The sequence below is a fragment of the Pleurodeles waltl genome, chromosome 4_1 (genome assembly GCF_031143425.1).
Source record: "Pleurodeles waltl isolate 20211129_DDA chromosome 4_1, aPleWal1.hap1.20221129, whole genome shotgun sequence".
In the NCBI taxonomy this organism is placed as follows: domain Eukaryota; kingdom Metazoa; phylum Chordata; class Amphibia; order Caudata; family Salamandridae; genus Pleurodeles; species Pleurodeles waltl.
In genome coordinates, this window is record NC_090442.1 from 651,159,668 (window position 1) to 651,180,802 (window position 21,135).

Below are 21,135 nucleotides of genomic sequence, written 5' to 3' on the forward strand. Positions count from 1 at the left end.
TGGTACTAGAAGCTGCGCTTTCTTAAGGACATATTGTCTTATGAACAAGCTTAGACCCAGTCGGATGACATGAATAAAATTCCAGCAGACATTTTCAGTGGTAACGCTGCAACTGTGACACAAGCTTCCCCATTCCACAGTAACCAAGTTGGTCAGTTGCCCACATGAAGGACTTTTCTGTATAAAAATGCTCTTCTTTTCTTTCTTTTGGCTCTAAGTGGAAGTCGAAAGAAGAAAAGTAACAACAAATCGTAGCTCTGCCTGCATTCGCTAGATGGGCTGGGCGTGCACTGCACCCCAGGAACTGACGCATAGGCAAGATAGTAGTAGAGATGTCTGAAAATATACTCCATGTTCACTTCCACAGCCCACAAATATTTATAGAAAGAGCCTTATTCAGAAACCACAATCATAACTTGCTGCCCTAATGCCGATCAGAGCCTGTTTGCGATGTAGTGGGATAGCGCGGGACATGGCCTATCGAATGCCACGCGTGTAAACTAGGCTGTACACCGAAGTGCAGTTGGGCTTTACCTCATCATGGAAGGTTCCTCGCCCCAGGTTATTTAGGCTCTCTCTGGCTTTCACGCGCACTTCTTGTTTGATCTTGCAGAGGTGAATTCCTGTTCCATTGTTGGCGATGTCAGCAGAAATATAATAGTGTGCTGCTTGACATTTCAGCTCACTCCAGAACTAAGAGGTCGCTAGGAAAAAGTTGGTTTGGTTTCACAAAAGTCTTGGCCTGGGTTCATGAAAAAGCTGTGTGCTGACATACAACTTTGTATGTATTTTACTCTAAAGAAACATGAAGACTTGGCTTTGGAAAGAAAACAATCCTACTGGTAATAAAGGGATTTACTGCCCTCCCATATGTTAGTACCTCCCTCACCCCTCTCCTCCCCTCCACATGTTTGGCATCTCCCTGCAAGTTTAGAATTAAAAAGACCCACAAGTATTGGATACTTTTTTATTTGTGTCCCTTGGCAGGGTTGGTAAGTTGCAAATAGCCCAACCCGCTGTAAGAATGTGCTCTTCATCCTTTCGAGTCTCCAACGAGGGTGGCGCCGGATACTTGTGGTGGATAATCCAAGTGAAGTCAAGCGAGGTGGACCGAGCAGGTGACTGCATTGAAGTCTATCCGAAACAGCTGGCATGCTGGGAGGGTGACGATAGTTACAGACGTGGTGGCTAATGGGAAAAGTATGCAACAAAATCCCCCACCACGTCACCCCGAACAAGACTCCTCAACACTAAAGTTTCGGGCATCCTGTCCTAATTAATATTGGATACAGAACAGCTGGTCCCATCCTGTACATATGCAGCTATCATCAACCTCCTAAGAAGGTATTTTTTATAGTCTGAAGCATGCCTCCAGCATAGTAAGAGGGTTGCTGTACCTCTCCGTCCTCCTCTGTCTACTGCTGAGCTCCCCTTAGACAGAACTGGGACCTTGGAGGACCAGCAGGGGTGTGGGTCAGTTGAACTGAAAGTTTTGCCCGGCATTTGACTGTATCTGCTCCCTTCCTGCCAGCAATTTCAGATTCCCTTACTCAACATCTTTGCGGGAATGTCACCATCTTGGCTTTTGTGCTTAAATAGAAGGGCTGGAATTACTGTTGTGCATCATGGTTACTTCCAGCATATTGTGGGCTTAAGTACATCAGGTTACCTGACCTATACACGAAGTGTCTGCATGTTCTCTGTAACACCATCACCCACTCATGGCTTGTTATCAAACACCCTTCCACAGCCTGATACTTGAACGCACAACTTTGTGATGATAAAAGTGAACTTCCAAGTCCAGAATGCTGATTGCTGTTAGATAATTAAAAAGTCTGAACTGTTTGAACGGGTCACACATGGCATCACTAGCAGTTCTAAGAACAATTACCTTTTGTAGATGGAGCAGCCTAACCCTCAGCAGAACTGGTAAAGATTCTAGGACCGGTAAGTAATAAGCCACATGTACCTTCATAGGGGACCTGGCCTTCAACCCTGGGATCTCAAAAGCATGAAAAGAGCATTTTCAGTGTTGCCTCTTTTGGTCCCTTTGTCTCCCTCTGCCAGTACCCTTCGGAAGGAGAACACGTGCACCAATAGAGAAGCGGTCTATGGAGGCCGTTGCTGGAACTGCACCGCACCCACAGACCAATCACACTCTGCTGTACAGATTTCTTCAGCATTAAAAAATATTAGTGGTTACTTAGGCAAGTGCCAACAGACTGTGGGTGCCATTGTTATCCTGATCAGTCAACTGACACGAAGAAGTTGTGGTCTGTTTGCTAAGTTGTTGGCTGCGCAACACAGAAACCTGATCCTGGGCAAATACTCATCTCCCAGTTCATTGTTCCCATTATCTACCAACATTAGAAGTGCCTTGGAATTGATTTACTCATGGTTCCAATTGATATCTGCATAACACTTCAAATGTTCTTTTATTTATACTTTGGTCAAAGCTTTGGTGAAATGTTGCAGCTCACAAGACATTGTCCTGTAACTGCCTGTTTGTGTTTTTTGAGTGGCCCTTCTATCTGAAGCGCTGTACAAAGCAGTGCACTGGTACGTGGATTCACCGTCTGTACCAACAGAAGAGGTGACGGAGCAGTTGGGGATGAGCAATGCGGTTGCAGACAGAGATGAGAGCATCACACTCAAACCGTCTTTCCATGTTTAGGATATCACCTGAAAAGCATTCATGATCAGCAACAGTGTTAGAGTTTTGAAGCTGGAGTAGCGAATGTAAGGGCTGTGCTCTGGTGTAGGCTGGATCGACACTCGGATGCAGAAGAAGTGGTGTTATGGAGGATGCTTGGTGACCTCACGGCTAAAGATGTGGACCTTCATGTGCGGTTGAGTTAATTATATGCTGAGTTTTCCCGTTGAAGACACCACAGATCCCCATACGTTATCAGGTGGCTTTCTTGTTGAATTCAGGCCTATACGTTTCATGGCAGGGGACTAGTGTTGGATGGTTGAATTATGAATTTACTTAACATGTTTGCAAGCACATCTGCATGACTACGAGAATTAGGGTGCTTTACAAGGAACTTCAATGAAGTGCAACTAGGTATACATCCACAGATTGTGTGCTATCCCAAACAAAACTCCACCTGCTGTATTCCTAAAACCCAGCATGAAAAATTGACCTGACCTTGACCTTACCTTGACATTTTTGGATGCATCTCTCCTTCCCTTCTACCTTCTGCATGCCTCTGGTGTATATACTTTAAATTGCAAGCCTGCCTTAATCTCTTGTTCTTTGAAACTAGCTCACTGTTACATAACAGTAACTAATAATTACATCAGCCGTTTTCTTCTCATAGAGCCCTATTTAATGACCACCCCTAAATCGTTAATGTATCACAAAATAACTGGAGTAAATGCATGGGATAGTTTCTTTAACAGCACACGACTAATCCCAAACACCATTGGGTTACCATTAACATTGAGCTTCCTAGCAGCCTACTACCTGCCTCAAAGCGCTCCAGCACTTCATCAGGAGTCTAAGTACTATGTTGATGCAATTTAAATTCAGTAAAAACGAGATACTTAACATAGCAGTTCTTACAGCATGATCAGAAACCGTCAATAACTAGGAAAAGATTGGGATAGTTAACGAGCTGCTTACTCTGATGTAGGGAGATCAAAAGGCTTGAATACCCAGTGCATTGCAGACCAGTGCAGGGTGGCAGTGACTTGCAGCAGTAACAGGTGTAAAGTGACTCGCAGGCGCATCCGGCGCGGGTGTGATATCCCCGCTTGCACTAAGTGAGTACTGACATAGCATCTCCTGGGGCCAGTGAGATGTCTGCTGACTTCACAGAGAGTGGCCTGAGCTCTAATGCAGGCGGTCCTCTGCGCTTAGCAAAGGCTTTCACAAATGCATCCCACAGTGACATAGCAGCAGATTCAAAGCGCTGGTCTCGCTGTATCTGGATGTAGCAATAGCTCCGATAAGGTGGACAAATAATATAGCGTTATCCAGCATTACCTTTAAACGTTTCCTGTGAGATGAATGCTTATTTTTGTTTTGATATCAGTTTTCTTCTTTCATTAATAAAAATACTTAAAACCATTGACTGAAGTAAAAGGAAAAAAATACTTGTGATATTGCTCTGTACGTCTCACAGCGCTCCGGTCACATTCGACAGGCAGAGTGCCAGGGACTGGGCAAGATAAGCAATTTTTAAAGAAAGGCCGAGTCCTTCTCGGAAATGGGATCGGTGACTGTCCACGCAGCAGCATGTGGCCAAGTCGAGGCAGATGCAGGTGGTAGACACGACTGATCAATGGAGTCCACATAAATTCAAGCGACATTCTTCAGCCAAGATGACAGATGAGCTTAATCATCTACCAATGAATTAGGTTGATTTTTCTGGGTGAATGTATAGTTTCACAACATGTTGTCACTCGGATCTCTGTGTTTTCTGAAAGAGGCTGAGTGTTAAGCTTGAACGTGTCCTCAAGGTAGTATCCAGCTTTAGGAGCTAAAAAAACTGCTCTTTCACGGGTAAAGGTATTCACCTCACATAGCATCACAGGTTACCCCCTCGTTCTGCTGGTGAAAGATCCTTCATCCTGAACCCCTGCAAAACAACCATTTGCAAGATGGCGGCTTGTATTTGCGTGCAGGGTGCTGCACACTGGACCTTATTCGTCAGTAGCTCTCAAAGCATTTGCGGACTGGGCACGTGTTGTTCAATAAGCGCGCGGCACTCTTACTTTCTAAAGTGCGAAAGCCTTGTGGTTGGCGCTCAGCAATACAAAAGTAATTGTATAGCATTTATGTATGTGCAGGATTCACTAAGGTTGAGGCTGGCCATGGGTTTCTCTTTTGGGTTGAATTTCTACGAACCCTCAAGAATACTGTTGATGGTTAAATCGTTCAAACTTGTGCAGGTTTCCTGCTGTACACTTTGTGTCGTTCTTTAGCATCGGGTGAGGCGGCATGTCTGTCATGGGGCAGGGGCGGCTCAGTCAGCTTCCCTCATATCCACTTTTCCTAACTACTGTTAATACCACTCTTAATATTACCCAGTTTAATGCTATACCGTTAACGGACTTTGCCAGGATTCACATCCGTCTCCTGCAGCTCGCAGCAGGTGTCTCTGGAAGCATTAACTCACGGAGTCACCTCTCCAGCTTCTTGTACATCTCTTAACGCTGTCTTTTTCTTTTCTAACCTCTCACATTTTTGACAAACCAGAGAAGCGATGCACGCTGGGATTTGGCCAGGGTCTCACTGTGTCAAGTGGTGAAGATGAAAATAAAAATATTTCCACTGTCACGATTTTGCATTTTCTCCCCAGCGTTTCTCACTGGTTAAAGTTATAAGAACTTTGGATGTGTTACATTAGCAGGTGTTTAAACTTGCAAAGAAATTAGCTAAGCCATGCTGTGTACTTCTCAGCACCGGAGTTATTTTGACTCTCTGTCTTGGTCTCTGTTTTGTCTCAGGATTTTGTGTCAGGTGATAGTTTCTTAGATTGTCTAAGTAGTAGCAGGTTGCTGTAGTCCAGAATTGATCCGGCTGTTGTACAAGCGATTGCCACTACGTAATTATTGAATATTAATATTAACGCCTGAATTTCTTTGGTTTGGCTAAAGTGATTGTGGCTGGTTTGGACCTTTGCGTGAAGTACATCAGAGTCTGTTATTGCGCCTAGTTTTTTTGTTATAACCTTAGTGAAGGCTCCTTGTTTCTGGCCATTGGTGACCAGCAAGTCTGGAGAAGTGTGTTTGGTTGTTGTTTTGAGATAGTCAGTAGTAGTTTATACTCTTTGTGGTTCAGGGGTTTATGTTGTGATTTTCCATCGATGATGAGCAGAGATGGTGAGTGTGGATGTCTCCTTGTTTGACATAATACTTGGCAAGAGCTCCGTAAGTGGTAAAATTGAGTGATTTAGGTGGATTTTGAAGAGGTGAAAGAGTGTTGAGGTCTGTAGAACACTACAAGTTAATAGTTTAGGGGGTTATTCCAACTTTGGAGGAAGTGGTAATCCGTCCCAAAAGTGACGGTAAAGTGACAGATATACCACCAGCCGTATTACGAGTCCATTATATCCTATGGAACTCGTAATACGGCTGGTGGTAAATCCGTCACATTTGGGACGGATTACCACCTCCTCCAAAGTTGGAATAACCCCCTTAGTCTTGGGTATAGTATTGTGTTTAATTCTAGTGTCCCTGCCAGGAATATTTTGTGAGTGTTGACCATGTTTTGGGGATTTTTGATGTTCTGTTGGAATGGACTAGGCAATCTGCAGATCCGTCTGGGTGGATGAGCAGTCTTGAGTTTTAACCAAAACTTGGAAGCACCAGAGACAAAAGCAAGGCTCTCACTGTCTTCTGTGTCACTTGGAAATCATTTGTGAAGAACACTCCCAGGATATTGACTGGAAGCGATTTATGACTCCATACACCAGCAGTATCTTCTAATTCCTAGCACCACACATTTATAACTCGCAGACCCTTGGAATAATTAACCAACACCTAAATGTACCTTGACACCAACCTGCCAGAGAGTAGAAGCATGGATTCAATTTAAAGCAGGCGTTATTTCATCTGACACACTTTATCAGTTAAACACTACTTCTCCTGTGGCACAGAGGTTTGCCCACTCACTGGCCTCCTAGATTTTATACAGGGCAAACAGCATTCTTTTAGTTACACGCTTGATTTGCTGCTACGGATAAATATTACTCATGTATACATGGCAGACCATGGAACACTGGACCATTTCCTTAGTTTCCCTAAAGATATGCATGAAAGACTATTATGGCCTCATTCCTGCATGTTGATTCCCAAAATCTCATAATTTGGATTATTTCCACCACCCACTTCCAATCTACCCATCCCCAACGCGTCTCCTTTCGGAGTTAACAATCCTCATATCAGTAACTCTGGGCAAATTAAATACCTGGCGCCAAACCACCCGATTGATAATAAAACTGAAAGTGGGCCACTCAATGTGATAAAAAAAGGTGTTGTACATTGAAACAATGCCTCGGAGCGCGCACACACATCTGAGGAGCCCGGCCTCGTTTGGTCTAAACAAAAGGCTGCTCAGTCTCGGTGAAAAACAAATTCCAGCCAATCGCCAAAGCTTAGCTGAGAGGTCACCCTCGGGTCACCTCACAGACAAGATAAGCAGCTGCGACAACCAGGAGGTGATCAGGGCACAGTTGGCCCAGGAGCCTGGCAAGGGCGGTGGCGACCTAGCACCGCGCCACCCACGCCCAGCTCGTAATCCCAAAACACAGGCCAAAAACACCACACTTACATTGCATGTGGAAAGGTGGCCGCCGAAATTCTGCACAGTCTAAACTGCTATCAACATGACTAACAGTAAAGCTGGAAATACAGAGGTGCAGATTTGTCCCGTACACGTCCAATTCGGTGCTGAAATTATCTCGAGTAACGCTGCTGGTTATTGGCACCTGATTTCTAAACTCCGAGAGTCTGCTCAGTGTGCGGTGCGCAGCGTAAACCCGGGAATGTCAGACTCAAGTAAATTGAACCTCAAGCACATCACCCCTGTTGGCGATGCTGGAGTCGTTTTATTTGATATTCTCCGGTATAAACTTTACAGTAAACTTTCTAGCGTATAAAATTGTCCTGGGCCTTAAACTTAACAATTTCCTAATGGTTGGACAATAGCTCTTGTTGAACAGATATATCACTCGTGAAAGCTTGAGTCGACCCCGCTGGCCTGCAGTATCGCGGCCCGCAGGTTGCACTGTCATCTAACTTTGCTTCGAGCCCGTGACCTGTAAAGTAGGTCAAATATATCTCTACCCTAGTAGGCACAGCGTGCGCAGTGAATTGGATTTTAGATTGTTTTCACCATGGACATCGCTCTAGTAATTTAGACTACTTGCCGCAGCTGCGCTCCTTCTAAAGGCCGACGAAAGATTGCAGGAAACATGGTCCGTAACACTCTAACCCGGCGGCTTCATGTGGTGGGGCGCCTGTTGTCAGCTCAATTCAATTAACACAGGCCGGTAAGGGAGAAGGACGCTACAGTGCTTTGCCGGTATATAGCTCAACCGTGCCATCTAGCGGTGAAAAGTAATTATTTTCTTGTTTGCCTCTAGTTGAGATCACTTTTGATCGAGTGTTGTTGTCCTGTCATATAGAAAATATGATACATTAATACTTCAAATATCATGTCTGGCCTCGCTGCTCTATATGTTCGTATTTATTGATTAAACAAGCTTTTCACACAGACTGATAGAAGCCAGGGCTTTCATGCTACATTTGATCTAAAATACAATTTGTATCGTCTTGTTTTTTGCAGACTATTTAAAGAACATTTTGGAAGACTCTTCCGACTATAGAGACACCCAAGGTAAATGTGTGTTTGGAGAATATGATAACTCACTGACCTGATTAGGCTCCCCTCCCCTTTATTTAATATTAGCCTGTTTTTTTTCAACGCCACGATATCTTTGGTGAATTGTTTACTGTGCATAGGCAGGTGGAGGTGAGGTGGTGTGTGTGTGTGTGTGTGTGTGGGAGGGGTGGGTGGGGGCGTTCTCAAGTATGGCAGATCAGATGGGATTAACAGTAATTTTATACCAAACGGATGGCATCCTAGAACTGGTGATACAGTAAGAACGGAAGCAGAAGCGAACAGCGGGGACTGACCTGGTGGTGCCCACTTGTCTTCAGTTCCTCCATATCCGAGGGGCGTTCAGTTCTACACACCCTTGACGCCGCAACAACTGGGAGTATCACTCTGCAATATGATTGACACACGTATTAACCGCGGGATCTTCTAAGTACGTTGCTTGGAAGTTGGCTCGCTGTTGCACATCTGTTTGCGCAGGAATAACTGGGGCAGATTTCATCAGGGGGACTGATAATAGATTATGGGGTATGTTTGTCATGGAATACTAGGTAGGGTTCTCTTTTTTTTGTATTTTAATTTTCTGTGTTGATCACTGTAATATTCAGAAGATTATGCAGCTGAATCAAGGTTGCACTCTGTTTTCTTGGCCCAGCTAGTGACATAGGGCCTCATTATGACCCTGGCGGTACAGAACCGCCAGGGCCAACGGGGGCGGGAGCACCGCCGACAGGCCGGCGGTGCTCCCTTGGGCATTCCGACCGCGGCGGTAACGCCGCGGTCGGACCGGGACAACTGGCGGTCTCCCGCCAGTTTCCCGCTGCCCAAATGAATCCTCCAAGGCGGCGCAGCATGCTGCGCCGCCTTTGGGATTCTGACACCCCCTACCGCCATCCTGTTCCTGGCGGTTCGATTACGAGCCGGCTTCATCGTGGGAAGGTTGTTTTCCCCTGGGCTGGCGGGCGGCCTTTTGGCGGCCGCCCGCCAGCCCAGGGGAAAACTTGGAATACCCTCCGCGGTCTCTGGACCGCGGAGCGGTATTTTGGAGGGGGGAAGTCTGGCGGGCGGCCTCCGCCGCCCGCCAGACTTAGAATGAGGGCCATAATGTTTTGGTGTCATTTGATATTAGTGGCCGCTGCATGTTTTTGCCTAGTGGTGTGATGGGAAGGCATCTGCATCTGTGTTTTTCAGGAGTGATATGTTGGCCTGTTCTGTCCTGTGCCAGCGACCGACAAACCTGTTTGTGGGTTGAATTAGACGCACACCAGGCAAACCCACAGTTCTTTACACCCATCTTAAAGCTAGTAGTCCGCTTGTTTTTTTTTGGCAGAGAGGGGAACTGAGGCATTATCACAGAAAATAATTTGAACCAAATCATACATTTATGGTCCAGTGAGAAAGCGGGGTCTCCAACTATATTCTCCTGGTTCTGTGTCTCACAACATAGCCACTCGATCACATCTCCCGCAGGATATTTTTCCCCTTTATCTAAACATCATTTTTACCTCGTTTTCCCTTGGCTGGAGTAAAGTGTGTTTGCTGTGTAGCATGAAAATGTGCTTTAAAGATGTGTTTGCCTGCAGCTGTACATAAAGGATAGTAGAGGACCCAGGAGGTCATGCGGGGCCACGCCTACGAGCCATGCTTCCATTTTCGCTAATGCTTCAAGCCCAGGCTTTCTACCCATACCTTCAAACCATTCTGTGAATTGTTCTGCAGAAACACTTGCAAATCCTGCTAGATTACTTTAGTTTCCTCTTACTGCTTGATTGTAAACACAATATTTTCACAAAGTAAATTATTCATGCTTTTCTCACTGCCTCTGACCTGTCCCCTGTTTACTTTTAGCTGCCCTTGCTGTTGTCATCGAAGTCGCCAACCATGCCAACGACATTATGAAGCAAGGAGTAAGTACAGGGACTACATCGTAAACAAGGGATCTGCAATGATTCCATATCTGTCTCAATAGTTCATCCAGTGCTGTTTTTTTATTGGTGTTTGTTGTCCAGGTATGATAATGAGAAACATGCAACTTCAAGTGCCAGAGTGCAGTGAAAGGCCGCCCAGGGAAACGTTTCAGATCTGATGTGTGGAAAAATTGAGACTTCTGCATGGATTGAGCTACTCTGCAAACCCGTTTAGCTGTCAAGTTACTGTAAATAACTGGTCAGACTGGCTTTTTAATCATTTTTGTTCTTTCCCAAGGATAACTTCCAGAAACTCATGCAAATCCAGTACAGTCTGAATGGACACCACGAAATTGTGCAGCCGGGACGGGTACGTTTTTAGCAGCTGAGGCAACTCAGTCCTGGCAAGGCTGGTTTGGGGCTGGGATCAAATTATACAGACCGCACCAGGAGAGGTTACCAGATAGCTCTAATCAGCAACACACATTTCCCCATGCTCAAAATATGGGAATTACCACTTCACTCATGACATTAGGAACACTTGCTGTGGATCGAGAGTCCCATGCTATTAAGGAAGTGTTTGTTTTCACTACGTTTTTACATATTTTATTTTTCAATTTGAGTTCAGCCTCATCTACACTTCTTGCTCTGCATAACGTCTGATTTCAGTGCTGAGACAGTAAATATGTGGGATTCATTATGTGTTTTTCATGTTCTACTGTCACTGTAGGAGAATTAACACTTTCCAGGGGAACAGTGGTTTGCATTTCTAAATCGGTAAACGAATTTCATAGTTGCATCCAAAAGGAGTACTAACACAACTAGTGCTTCTCAGATGCGTGAACAATCTAGATATTACAGTCATTGTAATGTTTATCTGTACATTCGGGTTTAGAGGTGGTCACTAACCCTTAGCCCCATCCACAGTACCAAGGAGGTTGCAGGAGTTTGCTGCTGTCCCACCCACCAGATGAGAAAAGCTTCCCAGCAGCATCCACTAAGGAAGGAGTGACTTGAAAACGAAAAACACACACTGCTTCTTTTGTGTACATAATAGGGAGCTGCAGAGGGCCTCAAGTGAGGATTTTTCCCTGAGGTGGGAGCTGAAGGGAGGATTCTACACTGAGTGTGGGGGGAGGGGGGCATTCCACAATTGCTGTTAGTGGAAGGATCCTACTTGACAAAGGTCAGTTGAGATGGCTAACCTACTGTGGCGCGGCTCTAGTGGAAACACTCCACACTATGCAGAGACCGGCTATGCATCATTTATAGGGGGAACTCTACTATGTTCATTCTGCAAAATAGCTGGTGTCAATGCAGATACCCAACAGTACCACCAAGGCCTGGACACTACCTTATTAGATGTAATTCCATTGTTGCATCCTCTGGGATTTTGTTTTGGCCGCTTCAGGCGGTTCGGGGGCATTCCCATACAGTTGTGGAGTGGTTGCCTTTTTTAGAGGAAGTTACCCACTTCTACTCTTCGCTTGCACTTTAGCTGAACAGGCCTTTGGAAGTCTCAGGTCTTTCCATGTGTCTGACCTCTGTTGTGCCGATTTTGTTTGATATTGTATGTTGGCCACCACTGAAAGTGTGTATTTCACTCTCCCTCCTAAACCTTAACATTGAGTCCAACTTCCTTTGTGATTGGTCACTGCCGGCTTCCTCATTTTGCTGTGCTTAAAGCACAATAACCCTATAGTGAACAGTGTGTTCATTGCAATGGGGACTGCCTTACCTGCTGTGAAAATCCCTTCTAGATTGTAAAGATTGTCAGAATGTGTTAAATGCATAGGTTGACTGTGGTGAGGACTGCCTGTCATTACTGTTTCCACACTTGCTGTGTCTAATCCATTTGTCCATGTTCTCTTGATTTTGGCAGGTGTTTCTGAAAGAGGGGACGTTAATGAAGTTATCCAGGAAGGTTATGCAGCCGCGAATGTTTTTCCTGGTGAGTTGCCATGTGGTGAGCCGTCTGTGTCCCTAACGCTTGCGTCCTTGCTGTGCAGAGGTGGAAGCGATCACACGATCACCATGAGCAGTGCTCGGACCTGAAATGCCTCCTGTGCTCTTCCTTCCTACTTCTGGTAGCTTCTGCGCGTGGATCTATCCCGCAGTATTCCCATGGCTAAGGCCTTATTTTTTTAGGCACTCAAAACAATCTTCTAAATCATTGTAAGTCAAATGTACTGTGAGTCCTCTACAAGCTGTTCTTGTTGAGCATTTTCCTGAGTTCTAGTGACACAGTAAAGCAGAAAAATCATATTGGAAAGGCTCAAGAACAATGGTGGGGGATATAAAGTGGGAACAGTCCAATGGTGTAATCCTGAGAGCCAAACAGTGGGGAACAGTATGTCCGTAGGATAGTTCAGGGAATCGAGCATCAGCTGCAGACATATACTTGTTGACTGCAGGCCACGGGTTTGCCCTAAGTTGGCTGTATCATCTCGATTGAGTTTAGTCCGTAATATCATCTATCGTGATGGATCAATGTCAATTTTTGGTGAGCAATAAATGCATGGTTGCTGCACACCTATTCTGGCAAAAATTAGGAACATTTAAAGAAGAAACCCTCTTGGCACAACACAGCAACAATTCACCAGTGGCAACAAAGTTGTGCCCATTATTATAGTAGATGATAAGTCATTGCCTCAGTTAATAAAAAGAGTACACAAAGTACCATTCTTTATGTTCTGTTGATCACAATGAGCCATGACAGACATGTTCATTTTTTTTTTGCAGTTCAACGATGCCCTTTTGTACTCCACCCCATTGCAGTCTGGGATGTACAAACTCAACAACATGCTGTCACTGGCCGGTATGAAGGTATGGGACTTTAGCAGTGGTCTGAATGCTTTTGTGAGAGGGTTGTTCCCGAGAATGTTTGTGTTGCTTTAAAAATGAGGGAGAGGAGTGAGAACATTGTCTGGTTCTGGAGGATGAGGCAGTTATACTTCTGTGGCTCTGTGCTGTATATTTTCACCAGATGTTTCCCCAAACTTTCCTAAGCTGCCAGCTTGGCTTTGACCAAAACTGCACAGAATGTCCCTGAGCTCAGCTCTTCGTAATCCGCTGGAAGGCTGTAGCATGGAAGAGAAACAGTCTTGCTTGGTCCTACTGTAACATCTGGCTCTCCCACCCGTGGAAGTGGGTGAAAGTCTGATGGAACTTGCATCTTGTTGGACCACAAACCTGGCTTTCGCCCATGCAGGGCTAAATGAGCTCATGTATATTGATGTAAGATGTACAGATCGCTGGTGCCAGCTTCGAACCTTGCTTTTAGCACTTTGCAGAGCAATTAGTAGCAAGGTAATGGGAACACAGAAAGGAAACCCCGTGTCCCTCATTATGAAGACCCTTCACAGATTAATGTTTAGGGTGAGGGCTTACTTAAGCATCTCTAACTCTTGGATCAAACGGAAAAGCTATAACATTGCAAATCATAGTGTAACTGATGTATATTATACCACCCAACTATTCCTGTTGGTACGTCAGTGTTGATCTTAGGGCCCAGCATTTGTATGTTACGGGTTTCTGTATACATTTCAGTAGGATGTGGAAAGATGATGCATTTAAAACTCCTTAGTCCCACTGTGATCGTTACTGTCCTGGAAGGTATACCCTTGCGTGTCCGGCACTTAGCTGCAGTGAGGTGGCAACGGCTAACAGAAATGCTATTATGCCACTGTTGCCGTTGTAATGTTTTATGGTCCATCTAGTGCTAATGATGACTGGCTTTCTCAGTTCTGGAGTACAAAGTAGGCAATGCCCCAATAACATAAGAATTACGTCCCCTGGTAACTAAATAATGCTTTTTTGTTCTTTCATTTGATTTCCCTATCCGCGTTATACGTTGTTGTGCAGGAAGTAGCTCCTTTCAGGCATCTTTCATGGACTTATCTCATAAATACCCAATGCTGACAACTACAGCCCCGATGGAGGTCGCTTTTGCCCACACTAAATCAAACGTGGCTGTAAATTGAGGGCTGCAGCTAAGTGTTGGTAATAATTTATTGAAGAATTGTATCATACGTTAATTTTGTCCTGCCTTATCTTTTAGACACTGCCAAGGCAAAACACTTACTTTTTTAAAACATTAAGGGCCTGATTACAACTTTGGAGGAGGTGTTAATCCGTCCCAAAAGTGACGGTAAAGTGACGGATATACCACCAGCCGTATTACGAGTCCATTATATCCTATGGAACTCGTAATACAGCTGGTGGTATATCCGTCACATTTGGGACCGATTAACACCTTCTCCAAAGTTTAATCAGGCCCTTAATCTAGATAATCCTTCAGTGGAATAAGAATGCACTGCGTTCTGTTTGCATTTTCACATTTTGTTGAGCCCTCTGACCTGGCAGCCTTTTCAGTACAATCTTGATCATTATGAGTTTCATCCTTCCTGTTCTAGGTTCGGAAACCAACGCAGGAGGCCTATCAAAATGAGCTCAACATAGAGAGTGTCCAGAGGTCCTTCATTCTGTCGGCAAGGTAAGGGGAAATGGTCCGGAAAAAAACAGTTCGTTGCTGCAACGTTCTGTCACCCACAACAACATTCAGGAGTTTTGATTGCAGTTATATGTCGACCGCAGAGGCTCACTGTAGCAAAGGAGAAAGGGAACACGTTCGCATCTTAACCAGGGTGGTCAACGTTTTCACATCAAATGGAAAATAATTCTGGAAAGAGGAGATGCTTATTTGATTGAACGTGCATGTGGAGTTTTCTATTCATGGTGAAAGAAGGCAGCTTTGATCTCACTTAAGTGCATTCCTGACCGGCAGTAACCGGCACATTGTAGGGAAGGCCCTGTCTGAGCTATGGAAGGAGAGCCCCCGCTGCTGTTTGTCAATGTGTGTTTGTGGGAGGGGGCTAGGAGGTGGGCCAGGACAGCCCTAGGAAGGCATAGCAAGGGCTTTCGTTCACTCCGCCATTGTGTTTCTTGTACTAACGACACGCACCTTGAAGAATCGTCATACCCAGAGGTAGTACTCTAGGTTGTACCTGCGTCCCTTTTTTAATGAAATGAATGCGCCCTCAGACTGTTCTAACCCATCTACATTTACAGGTGGGCCATCATTCTGTACTGCTGAATTCTCTTTTATACTATCCCTTTTGCTGAAATAACAAAAAGCTGAATCCCCTTATTTCTATAATAGTTCCACACAGTGTATTCCACCCACAGTAAGCTACCTGATGGCAGTTTTTAGGTAACAATTTAACCAGTTCCCCACTTTTTTGTGGAATACACGAGTTTAGAGTAAACAGAGTGTCCAATAACTTTGACAGTCATTGGTTCTCTCATTTTTACTGTAGTGTAACACTCGAAAAATGTGCCCCCAATCACATGAAGAACTTATGGAAATTATACGTTTCTCCCCTGATTTTGCACCAAACTTAAAAAGTATACAGAGGATAGGTGCATGATTTTGAAAGGTAATATAAGGAAAATAGATTTCTTAAGGAATGCAGTATGCGGGTGCTCCTCGTGCCTAGCTACTAATATCAGTATAGTTTTTTTGTGTGTGTCCACATGTGAACAGCATGCATTTTATGTACAAGTCATAACAACACTTCTGATACAAGGTATCAATATTCAATTTGTAAATCTACATTAATTTTCCTCTAATCCAAACAGTTCTGCTAGTGAACGCGATGGGTGGTTGGAAGCCATTTCGAAGGCAATAGAAGAATACACAAAGAAGCGAATTACATTCAATCCCAGCAAAAGCATTGAAGAGGTACTTGTAAGCTTTCATATTGGGAGGATTGATATTTCATATTACGAGATGATATCTTGGAGAGACAAGGTGGTGTTGTGCTGAAAATAAATATTAAGATTTGTGGAGACGGGAATTCTTAGCACATCTGTTTTAGTAAAAAGTTAAATCTGATACATCGTTTATATCTGAAATATATTTACAGTTGCACAATTTCAGTCAATGAATGTAAGTAGCTTTTCTGCTAAAAATAATGAAATATTGAGCAGTTTTATAAATGCACCCGTTTATGTTGATAAAGAATAGTGGGTGTGTGTGGCCAAGATGGTGGCACAAGCAGCCACCTTTCTATGAGGCTCCAACACCACAAACTGGGCCCATCATACAACATCCCGCGTTACTTGGCACCGAAAGCACTATGCATTGGCGGCACAAATCCCTCCTGAATGACCGCTTGTGGGGTGGGACACTGGAGCCACCCCTTGCCGGTGCTGGTGACATCGGACCACCTGTACATCTAGGCCTGGAAAAGAGGCCAACCCTGCGGAGCCACGCGGCTAGTGCCTGAGATGGCGTAGGGAGCCCTCAGGGACCCACCTACCTGCTCTGCCGGGGTGGCCGCAGGTCTGCAGTGACCTGAGCTTCACTGCCCCCTCGGCTGCGGAGAGGAGATTCTGAGAGGCTGCAGCAGACAGCGGCTCGGAGAGGCGGCACTGTGTTGCTGGAGTGGCTGGGCTTGATCTAGCGGGGCCACTGCACACTGTGAAGCAGCTTGCTGTGAGGACGAGTGAGCGGACCCTCTGCCCTGCACCTGGCCCACGCACTTCATCTCCTGCAACCACAAGGTATTCTAAGGGCGGGACAGTGCCTGATTGATCCCTGCGCCTACAGTTGGCCGAACCTGCTACTGCATCACTCGCAGAAGGAAACAAGGCCTGTGGTGTAGCGGCAGTCCATCGACGGTGGGTGGCTGCAGTGACGAGGGCCACGCTGTTGCTCTCAACCTCCCTTCCTTTTTTCTACAGTGATACTGAGCCCTGGCTACACCTCTCCTCAGTACACAGTACAATATTAACTGCATCATTCACCCTGATTACATCACATGGCCTGGAATGCAGCCCACTCCCCCTCCTGGTCAATTGTAAATGGCTGCCTGCACCATTAACACTGCATGACCTGATTGGCTGCTGGCGCTCAGTGATTGTGCAGCGGGCTGACAGGAGACCTTGAGACACAGGGGCGATATTTCTTGGGTACTGCTCGGCTGCGCTGACCATTGGGCAGCCTGTGCGGACACTGCACTAAACCACATATAAGGAGCTGAAGGCTTACACAGTCTGGGCATCATAGGGCATCTTCACCTTAATTCTTGGGGCTGATGTGAATCACAGCAACACAGGAGTCCGTACTGGGACTCACCTGCAATTGTCTGCTTCGATTTCACCTGTTGGGGAAGCTTTTGCTCATCGGTATCCCAGATTGGCCAGAGCGCACCTGCGTGGTGGCGCTCTGCCGGTGCTGCTTGGTGCTTAAAGCTCATTACGTCACACACTGTCTTAGAGTGTACTCACCATTAACCTGGGGCCTGGCTCTCCTAGTGTTGGACTTCCAGTTGCCATGAGTGGCGGAGAGGGGGCATGGTTAAGCCAAAAACCTGCAAACCCCCTCCTCCTCAAAACACAATAGTGTTTGACAGGGTGTTGAAGGCTATCCACAACTCTAAAACCACCATGGCGGACCAACTAGGAGGCGTCCAAATGGAGGCTGGGCTCCTTCGGGCAGACCACATTAAGCTGGCAGAAAGAATGGATGGGGCAGAGTCTGCGGTAACCACCATGAGGCCCTCCCTGGTGGCTGTGCAAGATCAGCTGAAACTCCTGCAACCAGAGGTCCAGGAACTAAAACTGAGGACTGAGAATGTGGAAGTGCAAATAACGTACGCTTTCTGGGCTTCCCTGAAAAGGTGGAAGGCCCTGATATGGAACTCTTCCTAGAGGATTGGCTATCTCAGACAGTGCTGTCCAATGGTACCCCTAAGTTTTTTCTCAGTGGAGAGAGCGCATCGCGTTTCTGTCCAACCGCCTGTCCCGGGGCCTTCCACATCCAGTGATTGTGCGCCTGCTCAACTATAGGGACAGATCTGTCCCCCTCGAGTTGTTCCGGGCAAAGCGCCCCTGGACCTACAATGGGAGCACCATCATGGCATATCCCGACTTCACTAAAGAGGTTCAGAAACTCCGCAACACATTTGGGGCTGTGAAAGCACAATTGCAATAACTGGGCCTGAAAATGCACAGTTTTTCCCTGCAAGGCTCTGAGTAGTGGATGCCGACACATCTCATTTAATCTCCTCTCCAGACAATGTCTGGCTTTAGCTGCGCTCCAAGGGTGTACAAGACCAGACGGGAGTGAAAGTCGTCAATCTCTGGGGGCGGCCTAATGGACGGCCCAAATGCCACCGCCTGCGCAGACCAAGATCACATCCATCTGAGGAGCAGGCTGCGCAAGAACGGGCACAGGTGGTGGCTGAGGTCTCCCTCCATGGAACTAATTGATTTCATGCTCTGGCGTCAGACACATATTGAGACTCTGTGTTTGGAGGGGTGGGCGTGGGGTTCACCATATCATCAGTGAGGTCATCAAGGAGGGGCTCCTGGAACAATGACTCTTGACCTGCTGATGAGTGAATGGCTCGGTGTCTGTTTTAGGGGGTGGGGGGCAAGGGGTAGACTGCAGAACGAACCTGTTTTGGTCATCCGAAGTTTACAGCTGGCTGTGGGCAGTGACTAGTCAGAACTCCTTTGAGCTGCACAAGGGCTTGGGCTGCTCAGGACCGTTTCGGATCTCGCTTGAAATGCCTCTGGCCTACCTCCTCCAGGACGTCCGCAAGGACTGTTTCATAAGAATGTCATGTCTTAGTTATTGCAAGATTTGTTGTGGAAATTGTGGTACGCTGCTTACTAGCATCCAAACCAAGGGAATGGGAGCTGTTGGCTGGTTCTGTTTTTTGTTGAATGATGGGACTATGCAGGGCGGCTGGTAGGTAAATGGATACACAATGATTCCTGTGCTGCGTGTCGGAGTTAGTAAGCCCCGTGGCGTATAGCTACCACATACCACATACAACATACTGACATGGAACATTAGGGGAATTGACACCCCTGTCTGGTGTCACAGAGTCTATGCATATATCAGATCTAGACACATACATATAGCTTGCCTGCACAAGACTAGCTAAGGTGTCCCAACGCTGGAGTGGGCAGGTAATTGGCACCATGTAGTTGGCATTCACCAGGGGAGTTCTGATCTGGATTGCCCCAGGGGTTCCGTACGTGCAGAGCAGAATTCTGGTGGACTTTGATGGCCGCAGCGTATTGCCAGAAGGGGCACTAGATGGGGATCCCCTAACAATAATCTAATTTTATGCATCTAACAAGCTTCAGGGCGAGTTCCTGCGCAGGCTGTCTCCAGCTCTGTTTACGGATCCCCAGGGCCTTGGTCTGTGGGGAGGGTTTAATTGTGTACATGATAACGCTCTGGATAGGTCCGTGCCCCCTTTGCCTGAGACGAGGTCTTAGAGATGACAAAACACTTTGGAAAGTGGATGTCCGCCATGCAGCTACATTAAATATCGCACTTGAGTCATCCGATTGATGCTGAATACTTAGACTGTGCTCCTGGGCATCCAGTTCACACCAGGCTAGTCTATATGTTTTGCAGTGTTTGGGTCAGGCACTGTCGGACCCCAGCTCCCTTACGGTTACCTTTTGTTGGAGGTGGGTGGGGAGGAACAGGGCTCCGGTCAAGACATGGTTCTTAAGGACGGAGACCCTCCTCGATGTGGTGTTCAGGGACACTTTAAGTGGTTACCGGCTCCACTACTTTGAGGAGAATAAGAGCATGCTTCCCCTGGCCTTATGGTGAACTACAGGCGAGTCACTTAAAAGTTACTGTATGGTTTCTATTTCCCTTCCTCAGTGAACATGTCAATCATGCATTGTCCACTGATGATCTCCCTGTTTACATGGACTGAGACCCTAGTGCTTAGCTCTGAGTTCGAGGGGGACATGCATAGTGCATCCCTATTTCACAGAGAGTGATTACTACCCTCTTTACCACATTGGTGGTAGACTGACAGTGGTGGCAGCCATAAATCTACAGTCCAAGATACTTGTATCCTTGTACCCTTGGTAGGGGAGAAGGGGTGGCTAATAGCCATCCTCCTGATCAAGTGTTGCAGTCTAATTTGCCTGTGGTCCTGTTGCCTTTGTCTACCTGGGATGTGTGTTTGAGAGCCAGTAGGTTCCCTAAGGAGAATGGTGAGGTGAATCATCGTGTTTAAGGTCAGCTGAGCTGTTCTACCTGACATTATGTCTCCCCCATGCCCCTCCCTTATTCCTTGGAAAAGCCTGGTGTGATGGGGGTAGACACTTGCTCTTATCTGTGTTTAGCTGTGCTAACTCTGCTAGGAGGAACCCTCCCCCCTCTTTCTGTTCAGTGATGGTCAGTGCCTCCTGGTCTGGAGTCAATTTAAAATTCCTCTATGGGGAATAGCCCGGGCTGGTGCCAAGAGCCTCTCCTGAAGGACAGTAACTCATCCTTGCATGCCTTGCACACAAAGTGAGCATGACACACGTGCCTCGTGATTGGAGAGGCACCCACGATCCAAAATTAGCAGACCCTCTGATTGGTTGAGCCTATCAATCAGAGGTGATAAAAGTCTGTCCTGAGTGGTCAGTGATTGTTCAAGATTGGTCTTCGGTTCTAACAAGCATCTACAGAAGCCAGCCATGGTGTAAAGGCAAGGAAGCTTGCTTACCACAATTGAACTTGAGAGAGTTTTTCTGTGACTGATGGATTCTGCTGTGAAGAAGCAAAGGCATCAGTCCGCAGCCTGAATGCAGAGGACCAGCTGTGTTCTGAGGCTTGTTGAACATCCACTTTTAAGACAGAAATTGCAAACAGCTGCTCAAGAAAAGGAAGGTTGCAGCACATCAACAGAGACAGAGAGAGACAGGGAAGCTTGATTCCAGTCCCTGAAGGTGACATAATTTTGCCCAGACCCCTCCCATGTACTGTGGGAGCTTGTCCGATACGTCCCATTACAACCTGTAGCTGATGAAGAGTATCTTGTGGTACAGGTCCCAAACATTTCT

General features: G+C 46.2%; 1 protein-coding gene across 1 annotated transcript in view; it reads left to right on the plus strand.

The window, feature by feature from the left end:
• Positions 1-21,135, plus strand: part of FGD6 (FYVE, RhoGEF and PH domain containing 6) — a 214,078-nt gene that overhangs the window by 121,356 nt on the left and 71,587 nt on the right. The window contains exons 9-15 of the mRNA XM_069229102.1: positions 8,300-8,350; positions 10,199-10,257; positions 10,556-10,627; positions 12,140-12,208; positions 13,000-13,083; positions 14,673-14,752; positions 15,898-16,000. Of these exons, the coding sequence (XP_069085203.1) occupies positions 8,300-8,350; positions 10,199-10,257; positions 10,556-10,627; positions 12,140-12,208; positions 13,000-13,083; positions 14,673-14,752; positions 15,898-16,000 (518 nt within the window). The remainder of the gene's footprint in view (positions 1-8,299; positions 8,351-10,198; positions 10,258-10,555; positions 10,628-12,139; positions 12,209-12,999; positions 13,084-14,672; positions 14,753-15,897; positions 16,001-21,135) is intronic.